The sequence below is a fragment of the Malurus melanocephalus genome, unplaced genomic scaffold (genome assembly GCF_030028575.1).
Source record: "Malurus melanocephalus ecotype Western Australia unplaced genomic scaffold, MMel_1.1 scaffold_215, whole genome shotgun sequence".
NCBI classification, from domain to species: domain Eukaryota; kingdom Metazoa; phylum Chordata; class Aves; order Passeriformes; family Maluridae; genus Malurus; species Malurus melanocephalus.
Window position 1 is genome coordinate 67,648 of NW_026623447.1, and position 27,977 is coordinate 95,624.

A 27,977-nucleotide genomic window follows, 5' to 3' on the forward strand; every position below is an offset into this window, starting at 1 on the left:
CAGGGGTGTGTGCCGCCCCCATCCCAAGGCATGGCAGGACACTCTCCCACCCCCGACAGGCAGAGCCACCGTCCCACGGCACAGCAGCCCCGGCCCCCGCTCGGTGYYCGSWSCYCGGTGCTCGCAGCCCGGCGCGGCGGAGGCGAGAGGCGAGAGGCGGAGCACCGAGCCGGGGCCTCCCTCAGCTCCCCCTCCGAGCCGAGCCGAGCCGTGCCATGGGAGCCGCCTCTCCCCCGCCCCGCGCAGCCATGCTGGGCTCCGAGAGCGGCCGCGATGATGTGCTCCGGTTCTCTCCGCAGAGCCCCGGGCCCCCGGCGGCGCCGCGGCGGCAGAGCAAGGAGAGCAGCCTGACGGTGAGTGAGGCACCGGGCCGGGGGGAGCCGCGGGGCTTTCGTGTGGGCACCCGCGCTGTGGGGCCGGGGGGGGGCGGGCGGCCACAGCATCCTCGACACGCGGCATTTTGGGCTTTAAACACTGGTAAACCCAGGCAGGCTTTGGGATCTCTGCCCTGGGCGCGTTTTTCCGTCGAATATGGTGGTGCTRGGAAGAGCAGCAGGGAACGCGGTGCCTTAGAGGTGCCTCAGACTGAACCAGGTGTCCTGAAAAAACTTCATCTAATCATCTCCCCCCCGCTCCAGTGAAGCCTCTGTATTGGGAGAAGTACTGAAGAATTGCAGAAAGACAGCAGAGCTGGATCATTGCTCTACAGGGCAGGATCTTTTTTTTTTTTTTTGTTTTTTCTCGATCTGCATTTTTTTTTTCTCAAGGAGGTGTCAAGAGGGCTTCTTGTGCCAGAGGTCCAAGGGAAGATTTCTGATGGAAAGTACAGGAGAAGGCTTTTTGTTTGTTTTTTTTTTTTATTTCAGTGTGAAATTAATCTTACATTTACTTTTAGTCTTTATAATTAAGTATAACTGATTCAACAAAGAGACTGTTCAACAGAACGTGTAGTGACAGGACAAGAGACAGTGGTTTTAAATTGAAAGAAAGGAGATTTCATGTTAGATATTAGGAAGAAATTCTTGCYTGTGGTGGTGGTGAGGCCTGGCASAGGGTGCCCAGAGAAGCTGTGGCTGCCCCATCCTGGAAGTGTCCAAGGCTGGGTTGGACAGGGCTTGGAGCAACTTGGTCTAGTGGCCACTCTCATCCMCCTGATGTCYKTCCCCATGGCAAGGTGRGTGGAACAAGATGGACTTTAAGGTCCCTTCTAAMCCAAACCATTCTAAGATTCTGTGTTACAAATGAAAATGTTSTCAGTTGTATGATGCACCTCAGTTTACAGACACTGCTATCTTCTGTGTGCTTGGTGACCTCATCTGGARCACAATTAGCACTCATTGGCTCTCCAGTGCAGGACAGATGATTAAAAACAGAAAGGAAATCAAAATGGGTGGATGAGAATGGCCAGTAATAGAAAGTTTTATTTAAGTGGAAATTAGAAAAAACAAGCGGATAAATTAATTTTAGCAATAAAGGAGAGGCAATAACCATGCTTGCAGCTGCAAGTATTGGCAGGATATCAAGTCCCTGAGAACAAAAAGAATAATTTAAAATTGTACTTCCTTGTTAATGTTAGTACGAGGGGGAGATTGTTGTCTGCATTGTCACATGCAGACTGCAGATTTATTCATTAGTGGGCTGGGTTGCTGGTGACAAGAGACCAKGGTTCATAAGGAGCAAGTATAGGTGTCTCTGACTGTATTGTGGGTCAGTCATTGCCACTCAGGTACAGTGTTGTGGGGYGGGAGGGGGAAATCTTGAACAGTTTTTGAAAAAAAAAATCAGTGATTTTAATATTGGTTATTAAAATTAGTTGTTGTCAATGTTAGTACTGTTAATTGGTATATTGAGAGTGTGGTATGCTTTGAAGTAAGTATAAATCTGTATGTTTGGACATTTTTGCAGATGTCTAGAGGAATCAGTTGTTCCAGGGCTGTGTTGGCTGGAGTGGCAGACATGTCCCAGCCCCTGAATGCCACCTGTGCCTAGTCAGATCGGGGCATTGAAGTAAATCATGGGTTTAACCCGTGCCCAGAGGGACTAGACATGGTCACAGGCTGGATTGCACTGGGCTGCATTGCATAGCATGAGAGCAAGAGTGCTTGTTTTTCTGCAATCCCTGCTGCTTATAGGACTCAGGCTGTTCTCTGAGGGTTGTTTTCCATATTTGCTGGCCCATGTGCAATCAGGTAACGTCTGCAGAGCAAGAAATTGTGTGTTGTGTCAGGGTCACTGGATGTGCGTTTCTCCAGCAGAAACCCAAAGCTTTCAAGTAGGATGAATCAGATAGACAAAAATAAGCTAATTTTAACAGCTGTTTGCTCCAAGCCATTGCCTCCATCGAGGCAGCATTGTGAAAAATAAATCTCATATGGAGTGTAAACTGTAAAACARTATAAGTGTTTATGCTGTGTCCTAGGAGGTTCTGTTTGCTCAGTGCCACTGAAGCTGACGTGGAGATGTTCTAGTTAGCAGAGCTRCAGGGCATGTCCCTAGCTTGCTGTCAGATGCTTTTTCTAAGTCTGTAGCTTAGAAAGCTCAGGCAGAGCCTCTTCTTGCAGAGGGGAATTTTGTGGTTTACTTTGAGGCTCTTGGTCTGGCAAACCTCCCTTCMAACTGAAATCCCATGGCACACAGGTGATGTCCAGCCTGAGCARTGGCTGCCACTGTTGCTGCGTCATTGCCTTCTGCAGAAGAGTGGGAGCATCTTCCTCAGAATGCATCTGCCTCCTCTACATCCAAATAGCATTAAGTAGCACAGYTTCTGGAAAATCTGAAGGGAGGTGAAGCTGGAGTGTTTGCCATCTCTATGCACCCAACAGAATGGTGTTTTTTCTCTGGTCAGTGAATATTATCAACATGGTCTTCCATTTTATTTGGAAAAGAAAATAGACTCCAGCTGGGTATATCACAGGCTGTTAATGAAACTGCTACTTGCACAAAATACGGAGACTCACTTAGGTAGGAGGAGTGCAGATGTGTGGTCTCTGCTGGTTTTACAGTGAGTTGCAAGGTGCACACACTATTTTGAGGCTGGATGGTTTGCTGGCTGACTTCTGGGGTCTCTGGCCGTGAGCTGGCTGTGGAAGCTGTAGGTCATTTACAAAAGGTGAGGGAGAGCTAAATGGAGAATGTACAGGGGSATATCAGCTGAGGAATAGAGCTGTCTTACTTGGAAGAGCAAGAAAGCTGCCTGACTGTGAGGTATTTTCGAGTGTGGGTTTCTTAAAAATTCTCTAGTGCCTTGTCAAAACAGTGCAGGTCTTGGAAAATGCTGGTATTTGGATTGCATGTGTTGGGCTGGTCAATGAACACGTGCTGCAGATGAGAAAATGGGCAGCCTGTGCATAGGAATTTGGGATTTTCTGCTGCTGTGCTCTGCATCTGACACAGTGTGACAAACACGGGGTTGTGATGAGCACAGGATGAGGCTGAATGTTCAGGACAGTTCTCCCCTCTACCCTGGGGCTGACTGCATACTGTCAGAAAAGCCCTGGTTTGGCAGGGGCCTAAATGATCTCTGAACCTTTCTACAGATAGACCAAGTAAAGAGGGCTCCTGAACACTTTTGGCAGAATCTTCCCTTTGAAATAGAAAGGAATCGATGGATTTGTTAACAGTGAGGACTTGAGTTGTCTGTTCTTCCCTTCCTTTGCACCATAGCTGCAATATCACCCTACCAGGGCTAAAACCCCATGCAAATTCATGGTGTTGAAGCTAGCCAGACATAGCCCAGGCATTTCTGGGCTTCCCTGTCTGGGAGGAGTTCAAGCTGCTCAAGCCTGTASCTGTGCCCAAGGCTCTTCTGAGATCTCCAGCCTTTGCATTTGGCTGTTTTGCCCAAAATATTCCATTTGCCATATGAACTCATTTAATGGAGCTGRATGTTGTACTTTTGGGGTCTCAGCTGAAACTGTAAAGAAGACAMTAAAGTGAGACAATGTGGCACATCTGTGCTACCTTTAAGGTGCTGTGAATGCGTAGAAATAAAAAAAAATGTACATTTTTAAGCTGGAGAAATAAACAAATATGTTGCCCTACTTTAGTCACTTTAGCATGGCACGGTAAGTTCGCCCGCTCTCTGCTCATTTATTTATGTTGTGTCTGATRTAATAAACATGTAGTTGATTATCTRAGCTTTGATCAAATTAKTTTTGCTTTATTCATGTTGCTTGGCAGTGTCTCATTTACTRGTGAGTGGTGGCAGTGACTTCAAAGCCTCWAGAGACTCTGAAATCAGGAGATTAATGTGCATGTCCAACCCAACAAAGTTTGTTGCTCCTGTGCAAATCCTGTSCATTCACCTGGCTCCCTGGGTTTTTTCCTCTTCTGTCATGCTCTTGTGTCTCAGACATAATGGAGAGTCACCTACAATAAAAACAACTCATTTTGCCATGACTGCCAATGTACTCATGGGAAATAGRAGCTGAAATATTGAGCTGTTAAGAGAATAATTGCATTTGCCTATGATCAGTACAAAGGCAAAAGTATTTTAATCCATTGAATTTGGCACATAGGTTCTCAAGAGAAGTGCATCAAATTTGTGCTGCTTTTCTGATCCTCTGAGTGTGTGTCCTCTGCCAAGCTTTTTTGTCAGCACATTCTTTTCCTTCTCTGTCCTCTGTGATCTCAGACAGGTTTTCCGATGCCACTCRTGACCAGTGGCAGCTGGAAAGACAAGCTGCTGTCCTCTGGCAGGTTTGCTCAGTTCTTTCTTGGGATTTTGCCCTGCTAGTGTCTTGTGATTAATTTTGCTTTGTTGCAAGGTGACAACAGYCATTATTTTACAAAGAGGCTGTATAAGAATTTAATATCATGTTGAGGCTCATTATCACCTCAGCTCTCTCAGTGGAGCTTGTGAGCTTATAACACCTTGTTTTCAAACTTGTTAACAACACCTTGTTTTCTCTTCCTGTTCTGTGATTCCGTCATTATCTGAGAGATGTGTTTTAATTTATTTCTTACTGGCAATTGCAGCTGTAATAGGTCAGCTTCTGCAACCTTTTGTTAGGCCTTGCTGGCAAGGCAGTATTGTTAAGATATTCTGCCACAGATTTGATTTTGGACCTTGCATGGAGCCTAGCCAGCTCTCAGGGATGTGAGCAGTCAAAGCGTGGTCTCTCARAATTAGTAAGGGCAGTGGTTCTTTGCATGGAAGATGTGTCATTATCCATGGGACTGATCAGGCTGTTTAGTGCTGTCAGACATCAGGACATCATCACGAGATGCTTTGGCTGTCTTTACTGTCAGTCAAACAGCTCATCAGCRGGACTAAGCTGGTGAAGCAGAATGCTTTTTTTCAGCTAACTTTGCTTTTAGAAGCAAAAAAGGAGCATTTCAGAGGGAGGATTGGGAGGGGGGAATGCCATGCTGTCACACCACTGCTGCTCAGTGCCAGCCTGGTGTTCCCCTCCTGCTGGGAAATCCTGAGTCGTTTCTGGAAGAGTAGGAAATAGAAATCCAAGAGTTCTTGTGTAAGTATAAGAAATCTGTGGTAATGAAAAAAAAAAAAAGATCACAAGATCCCCTATGTAGTCATATATGATTTTTTTGTAATATTTCTAGAGTTTTGAAAATTTTCCTGTGCCCCCCTGGGACTTAGTGTAAAAGTTCTGTTTAATGAATTCTGTTAAATTCTGTTTATCATAATCTTTTTTTTTTCTTTTAAGATTGCTAAAGCTTCTGCATTTTAGTTTTCTTAATTCTGGCACAAATTCCCTTTTTAAAGGGATACTGGACCCAAATGGCCTCATGACTCTTTCCAGACAATTCAGCATCATTTCCAGGCAATTCAATCTTCTGAGAATTGAAGAATATTTGATTCATTCCTAAAACTTTGAGTCTGATAATACACTTGAGAAACACAGGGATTAACCCTACTCTCACCACCTGTTGATGTGCATACTTACTGTTCCTCTTCCTGCTGCATTCCTGGAGTTCTGTACATTGCAGTGGGTMACTGTTACCAGTCCTAGCCTAGCATTTCCAGAAATACTGTGTTATTGCTTCAGGACACTGAGACTCACTGTTGCATCTCTAATCAACAGCTTTCAGCCCATACATATTTCATTTTTGTGAAACAGGCACTGCCTTTAGCAGGGGATCAGAATTTCCCATGCTGTTTCTCTTTGCAGAGAAACTAAGGGCAAGTGTATGCGCCCCCTACTGCATCTCAGCTCCCTGTCATGGTGCTCAGTGCCATGATGCAGTGATGCAACTCAAGATAYTCTATGTTTCTATGATTCTGTGATGCCCCAGTCTTCTGTTACAGGCTGCTAAATACACAGGAGGTACAGTTGGTTAGTGTGGTGCTGATAACACCAAGATCTTGGGTTCMRTTTTTGTATAGGCAATTCACTTAAYTGTTGGACTTGAYCCTTCTGGGTCCCTTCCAACTCACATTGTTCTGTGATTCTGCTTTTTTCTCCCTTCTCATTATCCAGTGTGACAACATTGGGCCCTACAAATCTGCCTTGAAAACACTGCTGTCTTCATGGGATGCATTTGGTTCTTTCCCAGTTGAAATAATGTCAGTTTGGACAATGCAGAACTCCACTCAGCAGTGTGTTTCCACAGGGGACATCCCAGCTATTCACTGAAAGACTGCCAGTCTGGGGATAGGTGGAAGCCAGAATAGCTTCTTCTTTCACCAGTGCTCTATTGGTTCTTCTGAGGAGGTGGGAATCATTTCCAGCATCCTGAATCTTCTGTGCAGTCTCCTTAAATMTTTTACCTTGTGCTGCTGTCTGTTTTTAATTTGAGCTAAATTCTGAGTTCCTGTAGCTTGTCCATCTGCACTGGTTAGGCAGCACCTTGTCCTGGATACCTGTGAGTTGTATTGTGTAAGCACACAGGGTAGCTGTKCTCAGGGCTGCGTTTCATGCAGGCTGCCATGCAGGAGGGGGTTTTGGAGGGACTGAAAGAGCCAGCATGCAAGTGCTGTGAGACCATAACCCACATTTTTACTCAGYGTGAAATACAGCATCAAAGTCAGAAATGTCTTAACATCAGTTATTTCTGACAATACTTTGTTTCSTGCATCTCTCCTGCTCCTGGAAGCTGAGCTGCAACATTGCTCACTAACATGAAACAGTTGGCCTGCTGTGATAGGTGACAGTGCAGAGATTCTGGAGTCCACTTCATTTTTTAAAGKCAAAACTACAATATATTGTGTTATTTGAGAACTGGTGTGTGGCTGTGACAGCACAGAGGCATTGCCTGGTACCAGTGAAGCCTGTGCTCAGCAGTGGCATGAGATTTCATAGGATTGTAGAAAGATTCACAGAAAGGTTTAAGTTGGAAGGGACYTTAAAGATTGTCTCGCTCCACCCCTCTGCCATGAGCAGGGACACCACCCACTAGACCAGGTTGCTTCAAGCTCCATCCAGCCTGGCCTTGGATACTTCCAAGGGATGGGGCAGCCACAGCTTCTCTGGTTCTGGTGATGTGTGAAGTGAAGTGAAGTGAATCTGTCAGCCCGGGTACACCAGCCTAGCACTGGTCCAGAGCAGCATTTGTCAGGCACTGCCTGAAAGGAGCAGTTTGGCAAAGATTTCCAGACAATATTTTTAAGACATTTGGGCTGATCAGTTTGAAGCTTCCTGAGAGGGGAGAGAGGACACCTAACAGRGTGTTGAGCCAGTGCACACTGGCTCATGCTGGAGCTTTGCAGTGCCCACAGGCAGCTCTGCACCTCGCTGTTTACACCAACTGCTCCCAGGGGACTGGTGCCAGCTCCTCTCCTGGGGTGGGCTGCTTCCAGCAGGTGATGGGATCTGCTCACAGGCTTTAACATCTGGTGATCCCTGAATGGAGAAGGGATGGTAACCCGAGCTATCTTACAAAAAAAAAATAGGGTAAGATGGGCTTGCAGGTGTCCTGAGATAACTCTCAGTTATCCTGAGATATGTTTGCTGKCAGGGAAGGGGCAGGAAGAAAACTTCAGCAGAGATAGAAGGTGTGAAACGTCCCTCAGTGAAGYGTCTCTCATGGCGGCTGTGGTGGTGACAGAAGTCAGCCTAGGATAGCACAGGGGTGCATTGCAGCAGCATATGACTACACTGTTATGCACCCTGGCATGTGTCCTGACACTGCAGGGATGCAGGTGCACAGTGACAAGGAGCATGGCCATCCTGCTCTGAACTGAGCTGATGTTCTGTAACTCCTGGTGACTCTTGTGATGGGGAGCACAAGGGAACAGGGAAGGTGTTTGCAGTGCTGTCTGTGGTTGGGACCCTGTGGCCAGTGGAGGCTGGCACTGTCTGGACATGCTGCATCTGGTTGGAGGTGCTGACTCTGACTGGACATTCTGGCTCTGGCTGGAGAGGCTGGAGTTGCAGGGTCACCAGTGCATGGCCACTGCCTGCAAAGCCCTGATCTCTGACCTGCAGATCGGTTTGAAGCCTGATGGGAGCTGGAAAGCAAGGCACATGATTTAGGATTTAACTGAGGTGACAGCCAAGCACACCATAAGTACAGGGTCCTCAGGCTGCTTTGACATGGACTTGGCAAGCTCTGTAGCAATCTCTTGCACTACTTGTAGGACAGCTGCTAAACCTCCAGCCTGGGCAGACAGCAGCAGAACCAGTGTGGGTTTGTAGGARCAGCCTTGTATCAGCTAAAGGTTTTGTCTGCTTTGCTCTGGCATAATGGGTTTGCACTGTGTCAGCCTCAGCATCCTTTGTGATCCTCTCTGAATAGCCCAGAGGCAGATTCACTGTGTGTAAGCATTGCCTTTGGSTCTGCCCAGGCAGCTCTGCTAACTCTATCCACAGTTTGTGTATGGATTTCCTGTGAGCATTAACTGATCCAAAACAAACCCCCACCCCCATACAGTTATATCTGTGAGTCTCCCATCCCCAATATCTCTTGATCCCTTGATTGATACCCAAGTGCTCTTAGTGTTCCCATGACACTGTGGGTGCATTGAGAGGGACTGATTGTAGGGTACCTGCCCAGCAGAGATTTGGGGTGAGCATTACAAATTGTCAATGAGCTCTGACTCTTGTTGATGCTTCCTCTGAAAGGGTTGGCTGTTCTGAGTTGTTCTGCAGCATGTTCTGCRGTAGCTCATTGCCTTCACTGTGCTATTATCAGGCTGTATGTTCCACTGCAATAGCTTACTGAGCACCTGGACATTTTTATATTGTTATTTGAGGACCCTGTGATAAGTCCTGTCTCACTGAGTGCTGTGGTTTCGCTACATTGAAGCTCCACTGACTTCAGAGAGCCCCTGCTCCTTTTGCAGAGAGCATCACTTCCATCTGAAAACATCTTTGAGATAGATTGAAGGGATGTGCACTGAAAAAGCAGTATTTTTTTGTAATCCCGTAGGAGACTGGCATAGCCAAGGGTGTTTCGCACCAATAGTGCCTGCAGTGCTCTCTGATGCTCTGTGTGTTTCTGTGCTGAGGGTGTGCTCAGGGTSTTTCACATCAGGTTTTTTACCACAGTTTTTAGAGATCTGGAAGAACTCCCTGCGTGGTACTTTCCAAATCCGGTAGGTTTTCCTTATGTGAAATGGGTAGTTTAATTTCCCTGTGAGCTGACACTCGTGCTTGCATAGAGTAGCTTTCTGGAAATACTTAGCTGCTGTTTCCATGCAACAACCAATTTTTCATCAGTGGCATGCATTCACTGAGGATTCTCTGATAGGAAGCATGTGAATATAACATTTGATTTACTTATTTCTCATAAACAGCTAAATTTCATTACAGTATAACTCTTCTTTTTTTGCTTTCCTTTTAACAGATCAACTGTGTGACTTTCCCCCACCCTGACGTAATGCCAGAGCAGCAGTTGCTGAAACCTTCAGAGTGGAGCTACTGTGATTATTTCTGGGTAAGTAGGCAGCCAGCCACATGCCACACGCAGCTCCAGAGCTTCCAAGAAAGTGGAATAAACAGCTTGATTTGTGGTACAAAATACAGGAGAATTTGGGCTGAGGTACAATGTGTTCAGGCAGTACCGTGGAGACTGGGGATGCTAGTGAAGATCTCCTGGAAACATCTGACCAGTCTGAGATGTGGCTGATCTCAGAGGAGTGTCCAGAAAGGCAAGGACAGTTCTCAGGAGATGAATTTGRTCAGGAAATACGGAGGATGTAGGACAAGCCACATATCGCCAAAGACCACAGAACAGTGTGCAGCAGGAGGGGGATAGAATCACAGCACCCCAGACTGTTTTGGGTTGGAAGGGACATTAAAGCCCATCCCATTCCACCCCTTGCCATGGGCAGGGACACCTTCCAATATCCCAGGTTGCTCCAAGCCCCATCCAACCTGGTCTTGAACACTTCCAGGCATGGGGCAGCCACAGCTTTTCTGGGCAGCCTGTTCCAGGGCCTCACCACCCTCACAGGGAGCAATTTCTTCCCAATATCCCATCTATCCCTRCCCTCTGGCAGTGGGGAGCCAYTGCCCTTTGTCCTGTCTCTCCAGGCCTTTGTCCCAAGTCCCTTTCCATCTCTCCTGGAGSCCCTTTAGACAYTAGAAGGAGCTCTAAGGTCTCTCCAGAGCCTTCTCKTCTCCAGGCTGAACAKCCCCAACTTTCTCAGCCTATCTCCATAACAGATGTGTTCCAGCTTAGTGGCCTTCTCTGGACTCCTACAGATCCACAGGTCCATAGGATAGCAAGGTGGCTGATGGGGAATATTATTTCAGTGTTTCCCAGAGCACGRGTGCCAGGGATGTACAAAGAAGCTGGGGATGCCCCTTCTAAAACAAGCAGATAGATAAAAATGTTTTGTTAAATTGCAAAATTCTTTCCACAGGATATTCCAGAGGTCAGATAATGCATTTTCTGTAGGRTGAGGTTTGTGAAGGACAGGCCCACTTGCAACTTGAGTTTTAGTGCATCAGAAGTCTTCAGTGGCTGGTTCTGTGTGTGCCCGCTTGTGCTCAGGTCTATTTTCAGGTTCCTCAATCACATTAAAATGATGCAATAGTCCTTGGAGTGTGGAGCTGATAGAAAAAGGTCTTCCAATGGAAAACTTCTCTTCTACTGGAAGATTTTTCTGGGCAATGAAAGGAATACTACAATGGAATCAATATGTACTACAAAAGAAATCAACAATAAAAGATTTTAGGAATCTAGTGTGTTTTCATTTACTAGTTATTGAAGTGTTTCTATTTAAAAAAAAAAAWTRTCAGTGTTGGAGACCCAGCAGCATGTCCCTTTGTGCTTGCTCAGYGCTGATGGCAGGGACTTGCTAAAATACACTGACATATTTTATTATGGTCATGTTATCATAAATTTTCTTCTGTTTCTTCCAGTCTTCTGATTCCATTGAGCCCTAAATCATTCTTGATGTACAGATTGATTTTTTTGCATGTCATAGAGAAGTTCCTGCCCTGTTTGGTTCTACCTGTTCATGCTCAGCCACTGCTTAATTCTGTGGGTTGGTCACCTCTTGCTTTCAGTGAAGCTCTACTTAAAGCTACCTTTCTTCTGCAGACTTTTATCTTCCCATAACTCTGCTTGCAGACATTTTCTCTTTGGCCTTGTCATCCATGGTCTGCCCACAGCTYGCTCTCCTTCCTCCATCCTCTCCACTTCTCCCACTATCTCAGCTGGCTGGTGCCTGGTAGGGCATCCTGCCAGTCTCCTGCTTTGATTAATCTGGCATTTTTCTCTGGCTAGTTGTGCAGCATGCGGGGGATCAGAGCAAAATCTGCAGTGCTTAGGGAAATGTTCTCTGAGAATTTGTTTGTTGGAAGAAGGTAAGAAACTAAATCGGGAAGCAGAGATGCAAGAAAAGAGGCAGCAGAGAGAAAGCTCTGTTGGTCCTTGTGGCAACACTGAGGTCAGTGGAGCTGTGTAAGAAAAAAGCAATGAAAAATGGGCTGTGTTGTGGTAATCTATGGGACAAGTTGCTGTTTACCTTGTTTTACAGCAGAACCGTGCAGACTGGCTGAGTATTTCTTAGTACAAATCAGTGTTGAACTCGGTAGTCTACTAAAGGCCTTTAAGGGCTGTGTTCCCCCTGGAAGGAGTGGCACTGTCCTCCCCTCTGCCCCAGGAGTTCCCTTGWGCTGGCTCCAGGATTCCTTCTTTTGGCAGGCTGAGCCCTTGGGGCTGACACTTACCCAGTGACATTATCAGCTGTGAGGGTCATGGGCAGAAATGACAGCAGTGCTGCTGCTTTGGCCTCTACATCATCTTATGCTAGCTAAAGACAATGGTAAAGCTTCCCTTTTTAAATTAAAAAAAAAAAGGGGGAGTAGGATAAGCAGGAGAGTGTTAGGCTATTTCTTTGAGAGGGGCTGAAGTGCTCTAGCCATCAGCTCATCTCAGAGGAGGGTTCCTCAAGCACCACTGTGGGGCAGCTGCTTCTGGAAATCATATCTCTCTGGGTTTGGCCTCCATAGCTTTTTGTTTAACTTCCTTTTATTTCTTTCAGGCAGATAAGAAGGACTCACAAGGGAACAATACAGTRTCGGGATTTGAAATTCTTCTTCAGAAGCAACTTAAAGGGAAACAAATGCAGAAAGAAATGGCAGAGTTTGTGCGAGAAAGGTAACTARCACTTTGTTATCAAATTAAATATTTTTTTCAATTATTTTTTCCYAGTTTAGATATTCCTTAAATACATTAATGCTTAATGTTTAAACTTCATAAAAGGTATGCTACAAATTCTTAATGAACATTTAATATTTCTTTAATTTTCATCCACACTCTCTAGTCTTCWCTGGCTCTCACTTGTCTCTCATGCACTGAGTTGTATTGCATAAAGACTGTCTGTTTAGAGGGAGCCGAGAAAGTTTTAAGATGCAGATTCAAGGAAAAAGCATGAACAGGAGAAAAGCAGAGTGGAGATGATATATAGAAGAGAAGTATTTTGTCTGAAAAACACAGAAGCAATTTGTTCACATGGAGCATAGGCACAGTTTCCTAGAAGAAGGTGTAAAAAGRCATCACTTTGGATTTAAGCTTGGTTATAGAGTCACAGGATGGTTTGGGATGGAAGGGACATTAAAGATCATCCCATTCCAGCCCCTTGCCATCTAGGTGTCTAGGCTAGGGACACCTTCCACTTGATCAGGTTGTTCCAAACCCCATCCAACCTGGCCTTGAACACTTCCAGGGATGGGGCATCCGCAGCTTCTCTGAGCAACATGAGCCAGGGCCTCCCCACCCTCACAGGGAGCAATTTCTTCCCAATATTCCATCTATCCCTGCCCTCTGGCAGTGGGAAGCCATTCTTCCTTGTCCTCTCCCTTCAGGCTTTTGTCCCAAGTACCACTCGAGCTCTCCTGGAGCCCCTTTAGGCATTGGAAGGAGCTCTAAGGTCTCCTGAGAGCCTTCCTTTTTCCAGTTTTCTTAGCCTGTCTCCAGAGCAGAGGGCTCCGGCTCTGTGATCMAMTTAGTGGCATTGTCTGCACTTKCTCCMSCAGATCYACACACACAGAYGTTTAGAGTGAACCCACAGTCATARAGGCAGATGCTGCTACCAAAAGATGACTGTTAATGGGCTGTTGCTCTGCTGATATGGGAAGCAGACTGAGCACCAAACAAGCATTTGGTCAATTCTCAGTCCAGACACATACAGCAGGTGATACAACATCATTACTCACAAATGTCATCACTATTACTTGAAATTGTTTGTCATATGTCCAAACCACTGTAAGTCATCTTGAAGGTGACTCTCAAAACCTGAGAACAGCCTACAGGGAACAGTATTTGCAACCTGGAGGAAGGATGCTGATGGGTGTTCTCTTCTGGAGACAGCTGCACCAGTAGAAGGAGCTGCTGTCCTCTTTTTTGTCTCTCTGTTGATGTTTGGTGCYGAGTTGTTGCTTTCTCACTCTTCTGCTGCAGACTTGACATGACTGTGCTGATTAATCAACACTGGTGCTAGAACRGAGCTGGGCCACAAGAAGGCCCATRTTGGTGTTTGGAGTGCAGTTCAGTTGGACAGAACTCACACATATATTACATATGTATATACAGGCCTTCATTTGTAGTTCATTTTCTTTCTCCCTCTCATCTTTTTTTTTTCATACTAGGATATGGCAGAAGTGGGAAAATGCAAAGTATCACAGGCAATAACAGTGGTCAGATACAGGGCCCAGCATTCACATGTGTTTTCTGTAGCCTGTGACATAAGACAGTCCAAGGGACAGTTACAGTGTGACTGGAGGTAGAAAAAAGAACCACCTGGCACAATAAAAATACAATTGAGAAATAGGCTTGCTAAGGGAGAGGATGAAAGTCAAGCAGAATTATGATAGCTGTGGCCAGGGATCAGAGAGGGAAGCTGTATCAAAGAAGTAATATATAATGAAATTAGACAGAAATAAAAGCAAGATGCATTCAAGAGGAATGGAAAGTTGGTGTGAAATTAGAGCAAGCAAGGAAAGCATCTCTGACACTGCAGAGAGGCATGTCTGTGTCCTCAGCAGAGAAAAAAGCAGGCATGTTAGAGAGGAAAGACAGAAAAGATTTACTGTGTGCTGGAAACAAAAAAGGTTGGCAGTTGAGTGTGAMGAGGGTCTAAATGGAAGTTACAGAAAGATGAATTCATTTTTCATTTATGTGTAACAAAGGATCAGGATTGTTTTGTGTGGAAAAGGAGGAGGGTGGTGTTGAGACGGAGAGGTTATTCATGGAAATAGAGCTCAGGCCATCAGAGGAACCTCTACATTACCAGCTAAGAGGGTGGAAGTATTGATAAGGTTTTCATGATGATCATCAGGTGCCTTGAGGAACACAAGACAATGTTTGACTAGGAATTTTCATGTCCAGAAAAATTCTCTTTGTCTGTACAATCAGCCTGCTAGAGGTGACATTCAGGCAGCTAATAAAAAAAAGTCCTTCAACAGGAAGCTGGTATAAGACAAAATAACCAGATTTCTTCATCAAATATCCAACAAGARGGAAGCTAACTGAAATTTAGTTTATCAAGTAGATGCTTTTACGGGGGCTTCTTGTACATAGCAATCTCAGACTGAGCAGTTATGTGTTCATTCAGTTCTTCACAGAGGTAGGGTTATAAAAGTCAAAYAGTCACAGACTTTGACTGTTAATAAGACAGACCTCAAGAAAGGGAGGAAAGTAATTAATAAATAAACTGAACTGAAAAATCAASGGTGTTGGTGTGAAAGAAGGAATTACTTTAAATCAAAAGTGAAAATAAGTTCCAGCATTTGCATTCAAGTAAGACTCCAGCCCAAAAAGTCTGCAGACTACCCCGAGAAGCACCAGGTGTAAAAAGTTTCATTAGCAAAGGAATACTATCTTACTCACTTTTTAAATAAACTCCGCTATGTTTAGAAAATGTAAATTAAATGGTAGATTGTTCAGCTTCTGCCACGTTCAGCAGATGCATGTATGCACCTTTCACTGTTTGTCTGCAACAATTTGTGGAATACTTCTGCAGTCTCTGTACTACAGGCAAAGTAATTATGCTTCTGTTTTCTGATCATTTCATTGCTCTCTCCTAATCGGGAGAAACAGTGTAAAGACTCATGGTCACAGTCTTCCCACAATGACAGTTGTGTAGGTACTGTCAGATATCCTCTACCACCTTTTCTGCCTGTTCCCCCTGTTGTCTTAATCTATTTAGTTTCTTCTTGCACAGCTGTCACATCAGATCGTCTTTACCTCCCTCTGTAATTCTCTGGTTTTTCTTCATCCACTATAATATGTCATGACTGAAATTATTTGAGTGTGTACACACAAAGTACTTAAAAAAAAACAAAGTAAAAAAGAACAGGAAATAAACATACAAAGATCAGTTAGAACTAATAAAGTCAGAACAGCACAGGTCAAAATGCACTAACAATCTGTAGTGCTTCTGACTATACAGGAAGTGAAATTCTGAAAGTTTTCAAACAAGTTAGTGGAAACAAGAGCTTGAAGCTTTTTTTGTTAGGAAGGTGGAGTTACTGCCAAAAAGCCACATGGATTTCTGGAGATGGACTCAGCACTCAGGAGTTCTGGCATGTTTGTGTTTCAGTCATCACAATCCAGAGTTTGCAGTGTGTTTATAACAGGCAGGGCCAAGAGGCAGATTTTTTCCCCTCTTTGAGGTTTATCTTGGGTTTTAGCCCCTTTTGGCCACAGATGGTGACAGGAAGCTAGGCTGGGGTAATTTATTTCTTGTGTTTGGGGCTCTTCAGCTATAGACACTTCATCTTTTTATTTTTATTTGTTATTGATATTCCTCCTTGCCAGGCATGTGCCCTTTTAGTAGTGCCTTCCATTTGCAGTACAAGTAACACTGGAAATCRCTGAAAAAATCTTGGAGCCTAGGCCAAGGCTGGAACGGGTGAGGAGCTCTTCCATCAAAACCAGTGGCTTTGCTTGCCTGGTTCCACATTTAGGACAGGCACTGATGGCACCATACTGTGGCATGTCTTACATGTGAAATCATGAGAATCCTAGAATTACAGAATGGTTTGGGTTGGAAAGGGCCTTAAGCTCATCCAGTTTCACCCCTCCCAGTGCCATGGGCAGGAACACCTTCTGTTATGCTTTGTTGCTTCAAGCCCTGTCCAAACTGGCCTTGAACACTTCAGGCATGGGGCAGCCACAGCTTCCCAGGGCACCCTGTGCCAGGGCCTCACCACCCTCATAGGCAAGAATTTCTTCCTAACACCTAATCTAAACCTACTGTCTTTCCTTTCGAAGACATGAGGCTTGCTTCTGTCTTACTGCATTCAGTAATTCCCCAGCTTCAGTAATATCGAGCAATATCGAGGAAGAATGTGACAGGGTTTTAAAATTTGTATTTTCACGGCAAACCTTTTTGATGGAAGATGGTCAGTTAGTCCTCTGTTCATGAGACAAAGGACTGAGTCACAGGTTCTGTGAGGGTCTGCATGGGCAGCTCAKAAAAATCATCCGACTGTTGCACTTTGAACATCTAGCATTCATGGAAAATTACTCAAAGACATCCTTAAGCCAAAATTGAGCTGAAATTAAGTTCACARTGAAGGCTGTACACTAGAGCTTTGGCTGGGGACTCCTGGTAACTGAGCCAAAAGCAGTGAGTCTTGGGTCTGGGGAGACATTTTCGGCCTTTATTATTGTTGACCTGTTCTCTTTCCAGTCCACAGAAATTGTCACTTCTGAGATAAGATTAGTCTCATCCTGAAGTAGGTGTTTAAATTATGTTAGGTGAAATGTGCCTGGATAAAACCCTTTTCATAGTAAGGTCCTAATCCAGTGTAGCCTTCGATGCTGCACTGCTGTGTTTGTTGGTCTTGTTAGAGCAGGCATGGGGAGCTGGCTGGTTTTGTCCTCACGGGAAGGGGAAGAAGAGGATCCTCCAGTTCCTGGGTAAGATTTGTACTACAGTGTCATAYCAAGCTGGGTGTCATCTTGGGCTTCAGCCTGCTGCATCCCATTCAATTGCTGGAAGTGACATCCCAATCAATTGCTTTGCTGTGGAGCTATCAGCTGTGGGATATGGGCACTCTTTCTCCTTAACTCCTGAGAGCATAACGACAAAGTGGCACTTCTCCYGCACCATTTACCGGGATATTTTCAGCAGCCCAGAACATCAGATCCTTCTTAGCTMTCTTAGGGGACCTCTCTTAGCTCAAATGTGCCCTGCAAAAGTGTGATTACTCAACTAGCTACTGCAAATGGGCATGCCAAAAATATCCTACCTTCTGACATCTTTGTGGAGGGACATTTCAAGGCAGTAGTATTACCCCTGCTTTGTCACAGTAGAGARGGACAACGGGACACAAGTAATGAGCAAAGATCTCCTTTATTATTGGGCTGAGCCCCTTTTATCTATTTAGTAACAGCGTATAAACAGCAGTTATCTATTGGTTAATTAGCAGTTCGTTCTCCACTTATTAGCATAGGATTGCTGTATTATAGTAGTTGTAACTGTTAGCTTTGCAGCTTTTTTTACTTTGTCTTTGGTATCCAATTCATCTGGTTTTGTTTCTTTTCAACATTCTTTCTTCCTTTTATCACAGTCAGCCCAAGGCCGTTTGCTATGTTGCCTTGGTAACGTCTTCTTCTGTCCTGTAGGTCTTCACTTAAATTTTCAGACTCACTTTTGTTTTTAGCACATCTTAGGGATACAATTTTCKGCTGAAGTCTAACTTCAGARCTTGCAGGGTCASAGTGCTGGYTTTTGGCCTCCACGCTGCTTGTACATGGTTGGCACAGAATCAGGAGTTGTTCTACCTGGGAGCCACACAGCTCTCTCAGAAACGCTCTGTTGAGCAAGCTGGGTTGAAGACCAGTGAACAGACAACTGTTTGCTCTGCCTGAGAGCAAGTGTACCTTGTTTCACTGGGAGAAGAGCTCAGGGAAGAGGGWGATGAATTTCAGGCATGATGCCCAACACCTCTGGAGCAGTAGCTGCTCACTCCTCCCTGCTGGGCTGTCAGCACATACCCTTGTCCCCTCACCCCATAGCTGCACTCCTTCATCTCCCTGCAGTCATTCCCACAGTAGTTGTGCCAGCAGCTTTCCACTTCTATGCCCTTGCCACTGGCAAACTCAGCTCCTGKTTTGATGTGGTGCCTCTGAGTGGTGAAAAGAAGGGCAGGGCAATGAGTGAGATGAATGAGGGGAAGGGGTTGCATGGCCACGTGCTGCTGACAGAAGTTTCTGCCACATCTTTGCCATGCCACCTTCACTTTGCACCTGTAAAAGAGARCAGGAAGCATTTGGTGTCCCTGAGAAAGGTACAGTTCAACACCCCAAATCTAATTTGATTTTTCCTGCATCACCACATTCTTCATCTTTGCTTCAAGGATGTGTAGCCTCACATTTCACAGCAGACTGAACCACGTGCTTCTGGTTTTGCAGACAGTCCTTGCTGCACAGAAGAAACACTCTGTCCTTGTTATTTACCCTCCAGAACTGTAGCTTCTTCATCATGCTGTCTTTCATATAGCTCTGCTCTTGCCACTGCATTTTTAGCATATGGAGGGGAGAAGACAGCTCATGAAACTGGTGCTGCCATGCCATGGAGACTGAAAGGAAAATTCCTGTGGCAATTCCTGTKAAAATACAGAGAATTTCTTCAAATTATGTGTGTGGGTTTCTACATTAAAGCTTACTTACTGCTGTCTTTTTATTTTCTCTCTGTGTGTATGTGAGTGTAGGATAAAGATTGAGGAGGAGTATGCTAAGAACCTGTCCAAACTGTCTCAGAATTCCTTGGCTGCTCAGGAGGAAGGGTAAGTGTGTCTCTGTGACTTTCATAGAATACGAATTTTAGCATAAAAGACATTTCTCCCACACAGGTACATGTAATTTTCTGCAGCTCTCCTATTGAGTAGAGGTTTAGGTTAGCACCCTGGGTATGTTGGTTGGTTGGTTGGTTGGTTGGTTAGTTGGTTGGTAGGTTGGTTGTTTGGTTGGTTGGTTGGTTGGTTGGGTTTTTTTAAGTTGTTAATGAGAAATGTTTTAGGAATATGTGTATAAAATGTTGCCTTTCCAATCAGGTTTTTATGCTGTCCTTGTTGCAGCCAGGACTAGTTCCTTTCAGGATTAGCATGTGTACTAAACTACTTTAAAAATGGAAGAATGTGTAGAATGCATGTACTGGTGAGAGTACAAGTGTAGGTGAATGCCAGTATAATCAGAGCAGCACAGACAAGAGGGAGAATGAAGTGTCTTCTCACCAGGGTTCTGGCCCTTCAAGGAAAGCAGCAGATTGGCCCTTATTTACAACATTTKCACACTTTGGAAATTATTATGAAGACATTAGACAACACAATTCAGACTAAATTACAGTTCTTCAGTAATAATGAAAAGGCACCACTCCTGAAGAATCAGAACTTGGTAGCTCTGTTTCAACACAAACCCTCTAAACACTGAAAGCCAAAGTTGGAAATTACTTTTCTCACCATAGCTTTGGCACAGTGTGTTTCTGCCCGCACTGAAGTTCTGTGAGGTGTTTTGTTCAGCTTTCAGGAGGCAAAGACAGAAATTGCAAGAGGCTGACTGGGCTGTTACTGCTCTAAGCACCTGCAGTGACACTGGCTTCTGTCCTACTTTCCCCTTGATCCTAGCAAAGCTAAAACCACTTTCTTCCACATCTTCCTTCTACTTTCTCCTACCCCCAGCAGGAGAAGGAGGGAATGACTGAAAAAATGAAAGGGAAGGAAACTAGGGGAGAGTAGATGAGAGGGAATGAGCACTCAAACATAAGAAACATTGAAGTAGGGAACTGGAAAGACRTGGTGCAGAGTGCATAGATCTGAATACACTGTCCAGTGGTGCTCTGCCTGGAGGGATGGCAAGGTGAGACAGTGGAAGGAGGTTGTGCTGAAATTTCTCCTTTGAATGCTGTGGTGACCAAATTGGGTGGGACCAGGAAGAGGCTAGCGAGAAGATCRTGGGAATTGGTGAGGCCCAGCAAATGGAAAAGTTCCACTTCAAAAAAATGAGGGAGGAAGAACAGCCAATAGGAGGATTTGAAGAAGCCAAAAGTGGGACTGCAGCCTAGCACACTCTGTAAAAACATYCCACCATGACTTTCCTCTTACTCCTGAGAAGGTGTGAGTTGGGGAAACTCACTGTTCTCACTGCTCTGTGCACACTCCAGTTACCATTGCTAGTTTGGCACTTCACTGGCCATTTTCTGGCTTTGCTGTCCAGCAGTCTGTGGAATTGACACAAAATATGGGCTGCCCCTCCGGGGTCCTCTGCCCTCCTCTGGTGAAGAGCAGACCCACCATCATGTGTGTGAATGGGATATGGGGTGACAAGATGGGGTCCATTGGGGTGACAAGATGGGGTCCATTGGGGTGACAAGATGGGGTCCATTGTGGGTGACAAGATGGGGTCCATAGGGGGTTTCTGAGATGAGTCTGTCTGGGTTGCTGTCAGTACAGTGCTGCTGCATGTACATGAGAGGTGATACAGTCTGTGATCATTGCAGTCAGTGCAGTTGGATAGGAGATGCAGAAGATKCTCAGTATCGAAAATGCCTTCTTTGCTTAAAAAAAGCCTTCTTTGCTTAAATGATTAGTGTCTGTTGGAACTGGGCAKTGGGAGAGGGCCTCAGGGTGGGTCTAGGGAAGGAGAAATGCTGGGAGCACTTTTGGAGGTGTATCTAAGTTGTTTAGCTGATTACCACCATATCCGAGTACTCAAGTACTTGGAGCAACGTCAGAGGTGACAGGCATTAGTTTGAAATTGCAGATGACAGGCAATTTTTCAGGTTATCAGAAAGAGTCAAATCTCATWATTGTTGAAAAGGGGACAGGGAAAAGATACAAGGACCCAGGAACTGTAGACTGCTCAGTGGTCAGACCACTTACTTAACCTTTGCAAAGTGGTAGAATAAATTATGAAGCTTTCAGTTAGTGGAAAACTAAACAATTGCTGTCGATGCATACAGAACAATGCCAAGCCAACCTAAATTCCTTCAGTGATGGAGTAAGAGAGTAAGTCAAGCATCACAGCTCTTAATTTAGTGTAGCTTTTTGCAATGGGAGATTCTCATAGCAGACAAGAGAAAATGTGGCCTAAATAAAGCCTAAGTGCAAAAATAGGTAAGAAAAACCCACTACTTAGAAAAACTGTAAGTGCAGAAAGTAGCTATGGAATGAGATCCCAAAGGGCTTATCCTAAGGCCAGGGGATTTTAAAATATTTTTGTAATCAATGACCTATGATAGAAGAAATAAAGGATTTACTGTAGTCAGAGATGTGACAAAGCTAGGAAAGTTGGTATATATAATTTGAAAAAAGGTTGCAATTCAGAATTCTTGTGTTAAAATAGAGAAATTAACTGGAAAAAAATAAGATGCATTTTAATGAGGACAAAGCACCAGGTTTTATACTTTCACAAGATGTGAAAGATACAGTTACATAACAAGTTGTGGGAGAAGGATCTGGCTATAGTGAATCACAAGCTTATTCATCAGCAGCTTCATGCTGTTGTCTAAAAAAGCAATCAAATTGAAATATGTAGAAGAAAGAGTGTCTGATTCAAAATAATCTGTTACCAGTTTAGCAACTGGAAAACCTGTACTGGAGACAATGTAGTTTTGGTTATGATGCTTTACAAGGAGTGTAGGCTGTCATAGAGGGTCTGGAGGAGTTTTGCCTTAGTTGCCATTGTCTTGGAAACAATCTGTCCAAAAGAAAAAGACAATGGAGAAATTTCTAATAATGAAAAGCTTCTCAGAGACTTTTCACCTCAAGTGAAAACCTGTTCTCTAAAGAAGGGTGTAAAGTAGAAAAGGCAATGGAAAAGCTGCATTGGTGGAAACTTCATTATTGTATGGATAAGTTACTGAAGGATCTTGCTTATGGAGGTTCTGGCATCTGTGTACGTGGAGATTGTCATGAACTTTTGTTTTCAAAGACCTACTACATACAATGCCAGTACAATTCTGCCTTGGTCACAGAGGTTGGTTGTCTTCTCAGATTTCTGTTACTCTTTTCCATGAYTGTGCTTATCAAGATACACTGCAAAGTGTTGTGCCAGATTTGTCTGACAGATTCCACAAGGGAGGGTGGGCAAGAGACAGCACACTGATCTTTGTCATTCTGTTCTTCCAGCACACTGGGAGAAGCTTGGGCTCAGCTCAAGAAGAGTCTAGCTGATGAAGCAGAGGTTCATCTCAAATTTTCTTCTAAGGTAAATAACTCGTCCTCTTCCCAAGATTCTTTTCCTGAATTGGTGTGCCTCTCCCTTCAGTGCATGGTAGTGAGGGAAATACACATGCATAAGGTACACATTTAGAAGAATTAATAAGTTGGTGAGCAAACTTACTGAAACTCTGTTCAGTCTTCCTCCCAAAATGAGTTAGTTTAGGCTATCTGATGAGTAAATTAAAACCCATCTAACCTTAATTTTTGATTGGAAAAGAAGTAAAACTGATTCTAGCAGTTGTTCACCTGGGCTCTACATTCCAGCCAGTAARTTTAACTAGTGCTTGTACACTTCTTCAGAGGAAGAAATTAAAAGTAATATTTGGCTTCTCCACAAGAATCTGCTCTTCCTGTGTGGAAGGAAGAGAGCCAGGACTCGGGTTTCTCTGTATCATTACCCTTTCTGAAAAGTCTGCTGGGAACCTGATGTTATTTTTGGGTTTTCTCTCAAGGGATGCCTAAGGAGATTTCTTTTAGAAATTATAGTATTTATCTGGGTTTTTTCCACCACATGTGACATGCTCTTGAATCCTGTTACWTTATGTTAACCTCTGTGGGTGTTCAAGTTCAATACAGTGGCAGATATCTCAGCACAACAGCCATGTTCTGGAGGAAAATTATAGCTCTGCACCATTTCTAAGCARTTCTGCAGAGGTTACTCAGGCAACCAGCTGCTACCTTGGTAACCCACTGCTCTGCCTCAAACTTCGACATCAGGGCTGTAATTAATGAAATACTTTTTGCTCCCCACTGTCCTCCTGTATTGTTTTCCAAGAGGAAAAAATGCACCCTGGAATGATGTGTGCATGTAGGCAGGACAGGTAAAGGGGCTCTTCCATTATTATTATTCCATTACTTAAACTCTACACAGAAACTCCTGTTTCAGCATCCTCTAATTCCTTCCCACTGTTGGTGTGCAAAAAAACTGTGGATGTGGYACTTCAGGGGCATGATTTAGTGATGGACCTGGAAGTCCTGGCAAAATGATTTGACTTGATGATCTTGGAGGTTTTTTCCAGCCATAATGATTTTACAGTTTTATAAATGATTTATACATTTTATAAATGATGATACATTTTATAAATGTTTTTTCCAGCCATAATGATTTTACAGTTCTCATAGCTGCTTGGGAATTTCTAGTTTTGTCTTCCTTTTATTAGCATAATGTTTTTAAGAAGATAATATAATATAATGAATTACATAATTATAAATTATATAAATTTATAATTATAAGCACCAGCCTGGAAGACACTGAGCAGCCTCTGTGACAGTCCTTACAGCACTGCTGCATGGAGGGTCAGGAACAAAGCAGAGAAATGACAGTGTCCTCATGTCACCTGGAGCATAAAATACTCTTTACACTACAGCTGCCTATACAGCATGGCCTGGCAGCTGTAAGTACCAGCACATGAGGAGTCCTTCARAAAGGCTCTCATGGCATTGAGCTGCTTCAGGTCTGTATTAGCTTCCCTGGGGCCATCCTGGTGACACTGTCATAAACACATAGTCCAGAATTTTTCAGTCCAAGACTCCCAGTCAGAGCAGGACTGTCACCCACAGTGGATCAAGTCAGCTACACCTCTGCCTAGCTGAGTCTTAAATATCTCTAAGGACAGGGATTTCACAATCTCTCTGGTCGACCTTCTCCAGTGCCCAGCCACTATTCTAGTSATTCATTTTGAKTTTGGTTTTTTGAATTATATTAAACCTAAATCTCCCAGAGCTCWGTGTTCTGTTGTGACTTTGCCTGGCCCTGCAAAGAAGGATTTGGTTCTGTTACCCTTGGATCKGACCTTCRCATAGCTSTAGATTGTATTAGATCACYAAGGTRYCAATCTGCACCTGCCTAAACAGTGMTTTAGGCTTGTTTAACCTTTCTAGGATGTGTGCTCTAGAGTTTTGACTGATTTTGTAGCCTCCCTCCAATAAAACACTGTACTGAATAGTTTCCCTCTCCATTGAAATAATGCTGGGAAAAGGCTGCAAATACTTGTTTTCAGGGACTATTTTATACCGTTGGCCATGTTAACTTGTTACAGTCCCAACTCAGCTGGTGGAGTCTAGTATCCACACATGAGTAACAATAGGGAGCAGTTTCTGGGGAGGTGAAATATCTATATCCCTCCAGAGCTCATTTTCTAGGTGTCAAAACTGTGTATCAGAAGGCCAAAGAGCAGTATGATGCAAACTCCATCAGAGTCGAGTATTGGCAGCTGTCAGGATAATTCATGTGTCTGGTTTTGATGGATTTCTCCTTAGYTCATTCCAGAGGTTTCTTGTCAATTCTTAGAAGAGCTTCAGCTAAATAATCAGTTTTCTCTTTAAGCTCTCTTATACTTGACAGAAATAAATAAAATGAGGCCTTCTTGGATATCAGTTCACCGTATTAGAAAAGCAGCCATGAAACCATAGCCCACAGACAGGCATCACTGCAGTTCAGGTTAGTGGCTTTAGCTGGGTACTTTGGGGGGTTTTAAGCAAGTTACCATCAGTTAGGCCAGAACTGGAGCACTGATAATGCTCCGAATATTTCCTGTAGTATTTTACATTTTCTTTGTCAAAAGAGAGGTGACTATCAGAGTGAGGGGAAGTTTAGATTTCTGTCCATTTGCTCCCTTCAATTGATATTCCCTAGAGAGAGCTCTCCTGCAAAGGGCTGAGTTTTGTAGTGGCTTGATTCAGAGCATTCTTGGGGAAGAGAAGTCTTGCTGTCYGGCATTGCTTTGGCTGCAGTGTATGAATTGTTTCCTCTTTGTTTTGAGCTCTCCTCAGAAGAAGGAAACAGTCTCAAATTGCACCAGGGAGGTTAAGATTAGATATTTGGAAAAAAAAAAATCACAGAAAGTGTTTTAAAGCATTGCAACAGGCTGCTCAGGGCAGTGATGGAGTTACCATCCCTGAAAGTGTTCAAAAAATGTGGATATGGCACTTGAGGACATGGTTTGGTGGTGAGCATGGTGGTGAGGCTGGGTTGGCAGTTGGATTTGATGGTCTTGGAGGTCTTTTCCAGCTTAACAATTCTGTGGTTCTGTGAAGAGCCAGGAATTACTGCCTGGCTCCTTATTACTTTCATTTCTTCCTTTGTGTTCATTACCAGCTTCAGAGTGAGGTAGAGAAACCCCTGCTCAACTTCAGAGAGAACTTCAAGAAAGACATGAAGAAGTGTGACCATCACATCGCAGAYTTACGAAAGCACCTGGCCAGCCGCTACACAGCAGTGGAAAAGGTGGGAGCAGGGAACAAACTGCAGGRTTTCTGAGATAATGCTGCTTTGAGTAGAAGAGCAGCTACTCCATGAAAAGTTTCTGCTCTGCCACAGAGGACCACAGCTGTTCTTGCRTGGGGTTTTCACTGTTAGCTGTGCTTTGTCCCAGGCATAGTTTGCTTTTTATCTGACATGTGGGAAGTGGGGGCTACAGGAAGGCCAAACATCTTACTGCTGAGCAGGCTTTTTGTTTCATCCTCCCCGTCCCAGTTTGGGGCAACATATTCCTAATACATTTGATGTAGATATTTCTTATTTGTATATGTCTGTTGTCCTCAAAATTTAAAACAGCTTGCCTTAGAATGGCAACATGGTCAGGTCAAAAGCAGATGTGGCCAAAAGCAGATGGCCAAAAAGGGCAGCTCAGCCCTGGTCTGGCAAATCACAAACCCTTCATAAGAAACATCCTCACTGAAAAAAAGCAAAGCAGCAGCACCCAGTAATGGGCAGCTCAGCCCTGGTCTGGCAAATCACAAACCCTTCATAAGAAACATCCTCACTGAAAAAAAGCAAAGCAGCAGCACCCAGTAATGGGCTGATATAACGTGAACCTGGAGGTAGATGAGGTTGTGATGTAGGGAGCTAGACCTRCAAAATATGATCTCCCAGCAGCAGCAGGCAGAAACTGGGATGCTTGTGCCTCAGCTGCCAAATTGTGTTCTCATGAGGTTTGCTTTTGGATGTAAGTTGGAAAGGAAAATACCATTCTCAGTCATCCCCAAAGTTGTTTGTGCTTCCATTAAAGATTAGGAGGAGTTGGCCCAGGGACAGAATTGTTTCAGGATACACAAGGCCGTTAGGCTGTGTATATGCAAGGAAGGCATTTTTCTGCAAAACAGTAAGTTCTCCACACTCATATCTGCAAAGAATAGCCCTCATATCTGCAAAGTATCAATACTGGGAAGAGTGAATTAGGAATAACCTTGAGAAGAAGGAATTACAGCAAGGAAGAGCCATGACTGCAGTGTCTTTGAAGCACTCTGCCCCTCATGGGTTGCTGTCCTGCAGCTCCCTCTCAAGACCTGCAGGACCCAGCCTGGGCCTCAGAACTGCAAATGGAAAATATTCCAGGAATGCTTCAAGAGTGTTGTGCCATTTAGGCTGGTGTGACTRTAGAAAACTGCAAGGTGCTAAGGARRTATAATCATGCRAATTYAGTTTGAAGCACTAGTACMRTATAAAGAACAAATRTGACATTTTACAAYAAATCCATGCAGAGCAAGTTATTTTTATGTATTTATCAGCCTGCATGTAAACAATGCTTATTTGTTAAGGTATCTGTATAATACATGTTTGTACTGATTAAATCAGGTTTTGACTGCTTGAAGAAATTTTAAGTAAAGTAATTAAAGTAMTCAGTTGTAGCCAGACCTCAGGTTCTTGATTTCTACAGCATGACTTGTTGGCATGAACCTGATTAAGTTTTTCTGAAATAAGTTCCTATGATTAGAATTTCTGACAGGTGTACATTGAGTCCAGAACATACTTAAAGACAAATTTTATAAGATACTTGAAATTACTTCAACAATTCAGATCCTAAGAAAAGTGAATGGAAGAGGTATCCTGGTAATGATACTGTTTAAGACATTTGAAAGAGGCTTCAACTCTCTTTCAGAAATAATGAGAAAGCCATTAAGAAACAGAGAGACTGATGGTGCTGTTAGTCCTTTGCTGTTCTAAGATTCTATAAAGAGTTCAGATACATTTGTGGTTTGCTGGTGGTGACTTCTCTGTGGTGATAGGACATTTCTRTGAATACCACATGGTGTTGTAAGAACCTGAATCCCAGTTAATACCCAGTTTCACGCAAAGTCGCTGACTTCCTATGAGAAATAATACTTCTGTGAAGTAGTCCTAGATGGCAGAAAGCAGCTGGCAGCTCTTTCTCTCGGTAAAAACTGACTCTTCTTTTTAATTACTCCAAGGCCCGGAAAGCTTTGACAGAGAGACAGAAGGATCTGGAAATGAAAACRCAGCAACTAGAGGTGAAACTCAGCAACAAGACAGAAGAGGAAATCAAGAAGGCAAGACGGAAGTCCACTCAGGCAGGTGAGTWCCTGTGTCCATCAGCACATGGTGAGAACATGGAATGCACCTGCCCATCCATCCATGTGTTTCTTGTTTTT

At 44.0% G+C, this 27,977-nt stretch overlaps 1 protein-coding gene across 7 annotated transcripts in view; it reads left to right on the forward strand.

Annotated features, from left to right (window-relative positions):
- Positions 1–27,977, forward strand: part of GAS7 (growth arrest specific 7) — a 104,850-nt gene that overhangs the window by 55,161 nt on the left and 21,712 nt on the right. For 6 of the 7 annotated variants that reach the window (XM_057374089.1, XM_057374090.1, XM_057374092.1 and 3 more), the window contains 7 exons: positions 300–353; positions 9,751–9,840; positions 12,401–12,516; positions 19,080–19,154; positions 22,494–22,572; positions 25,684–25,812; positions 27,777–27,900. In XM_057374089.1, coding sequence (XP_057230072.1) covers positions 300–353; positions 9,751–9,840; positions 12,401–12,516; positions 19,080–19,154; positions 22,494–22,572; positions 25,684–25,812; positions 27,777–27,900 — 667 coding nt within the window. The remainder of the gene's footprint in view (positions 1–299; positions 354–9,750; positions 9,841–12,400; positions 12,517–19,079; positions 19,155–22,493; positions 22,573–25,683; positions 25,813–27,776; positions 27,901–27,977) is intronic. The other variant, XM_057374088.1, reaches the window with a different exon arrangement.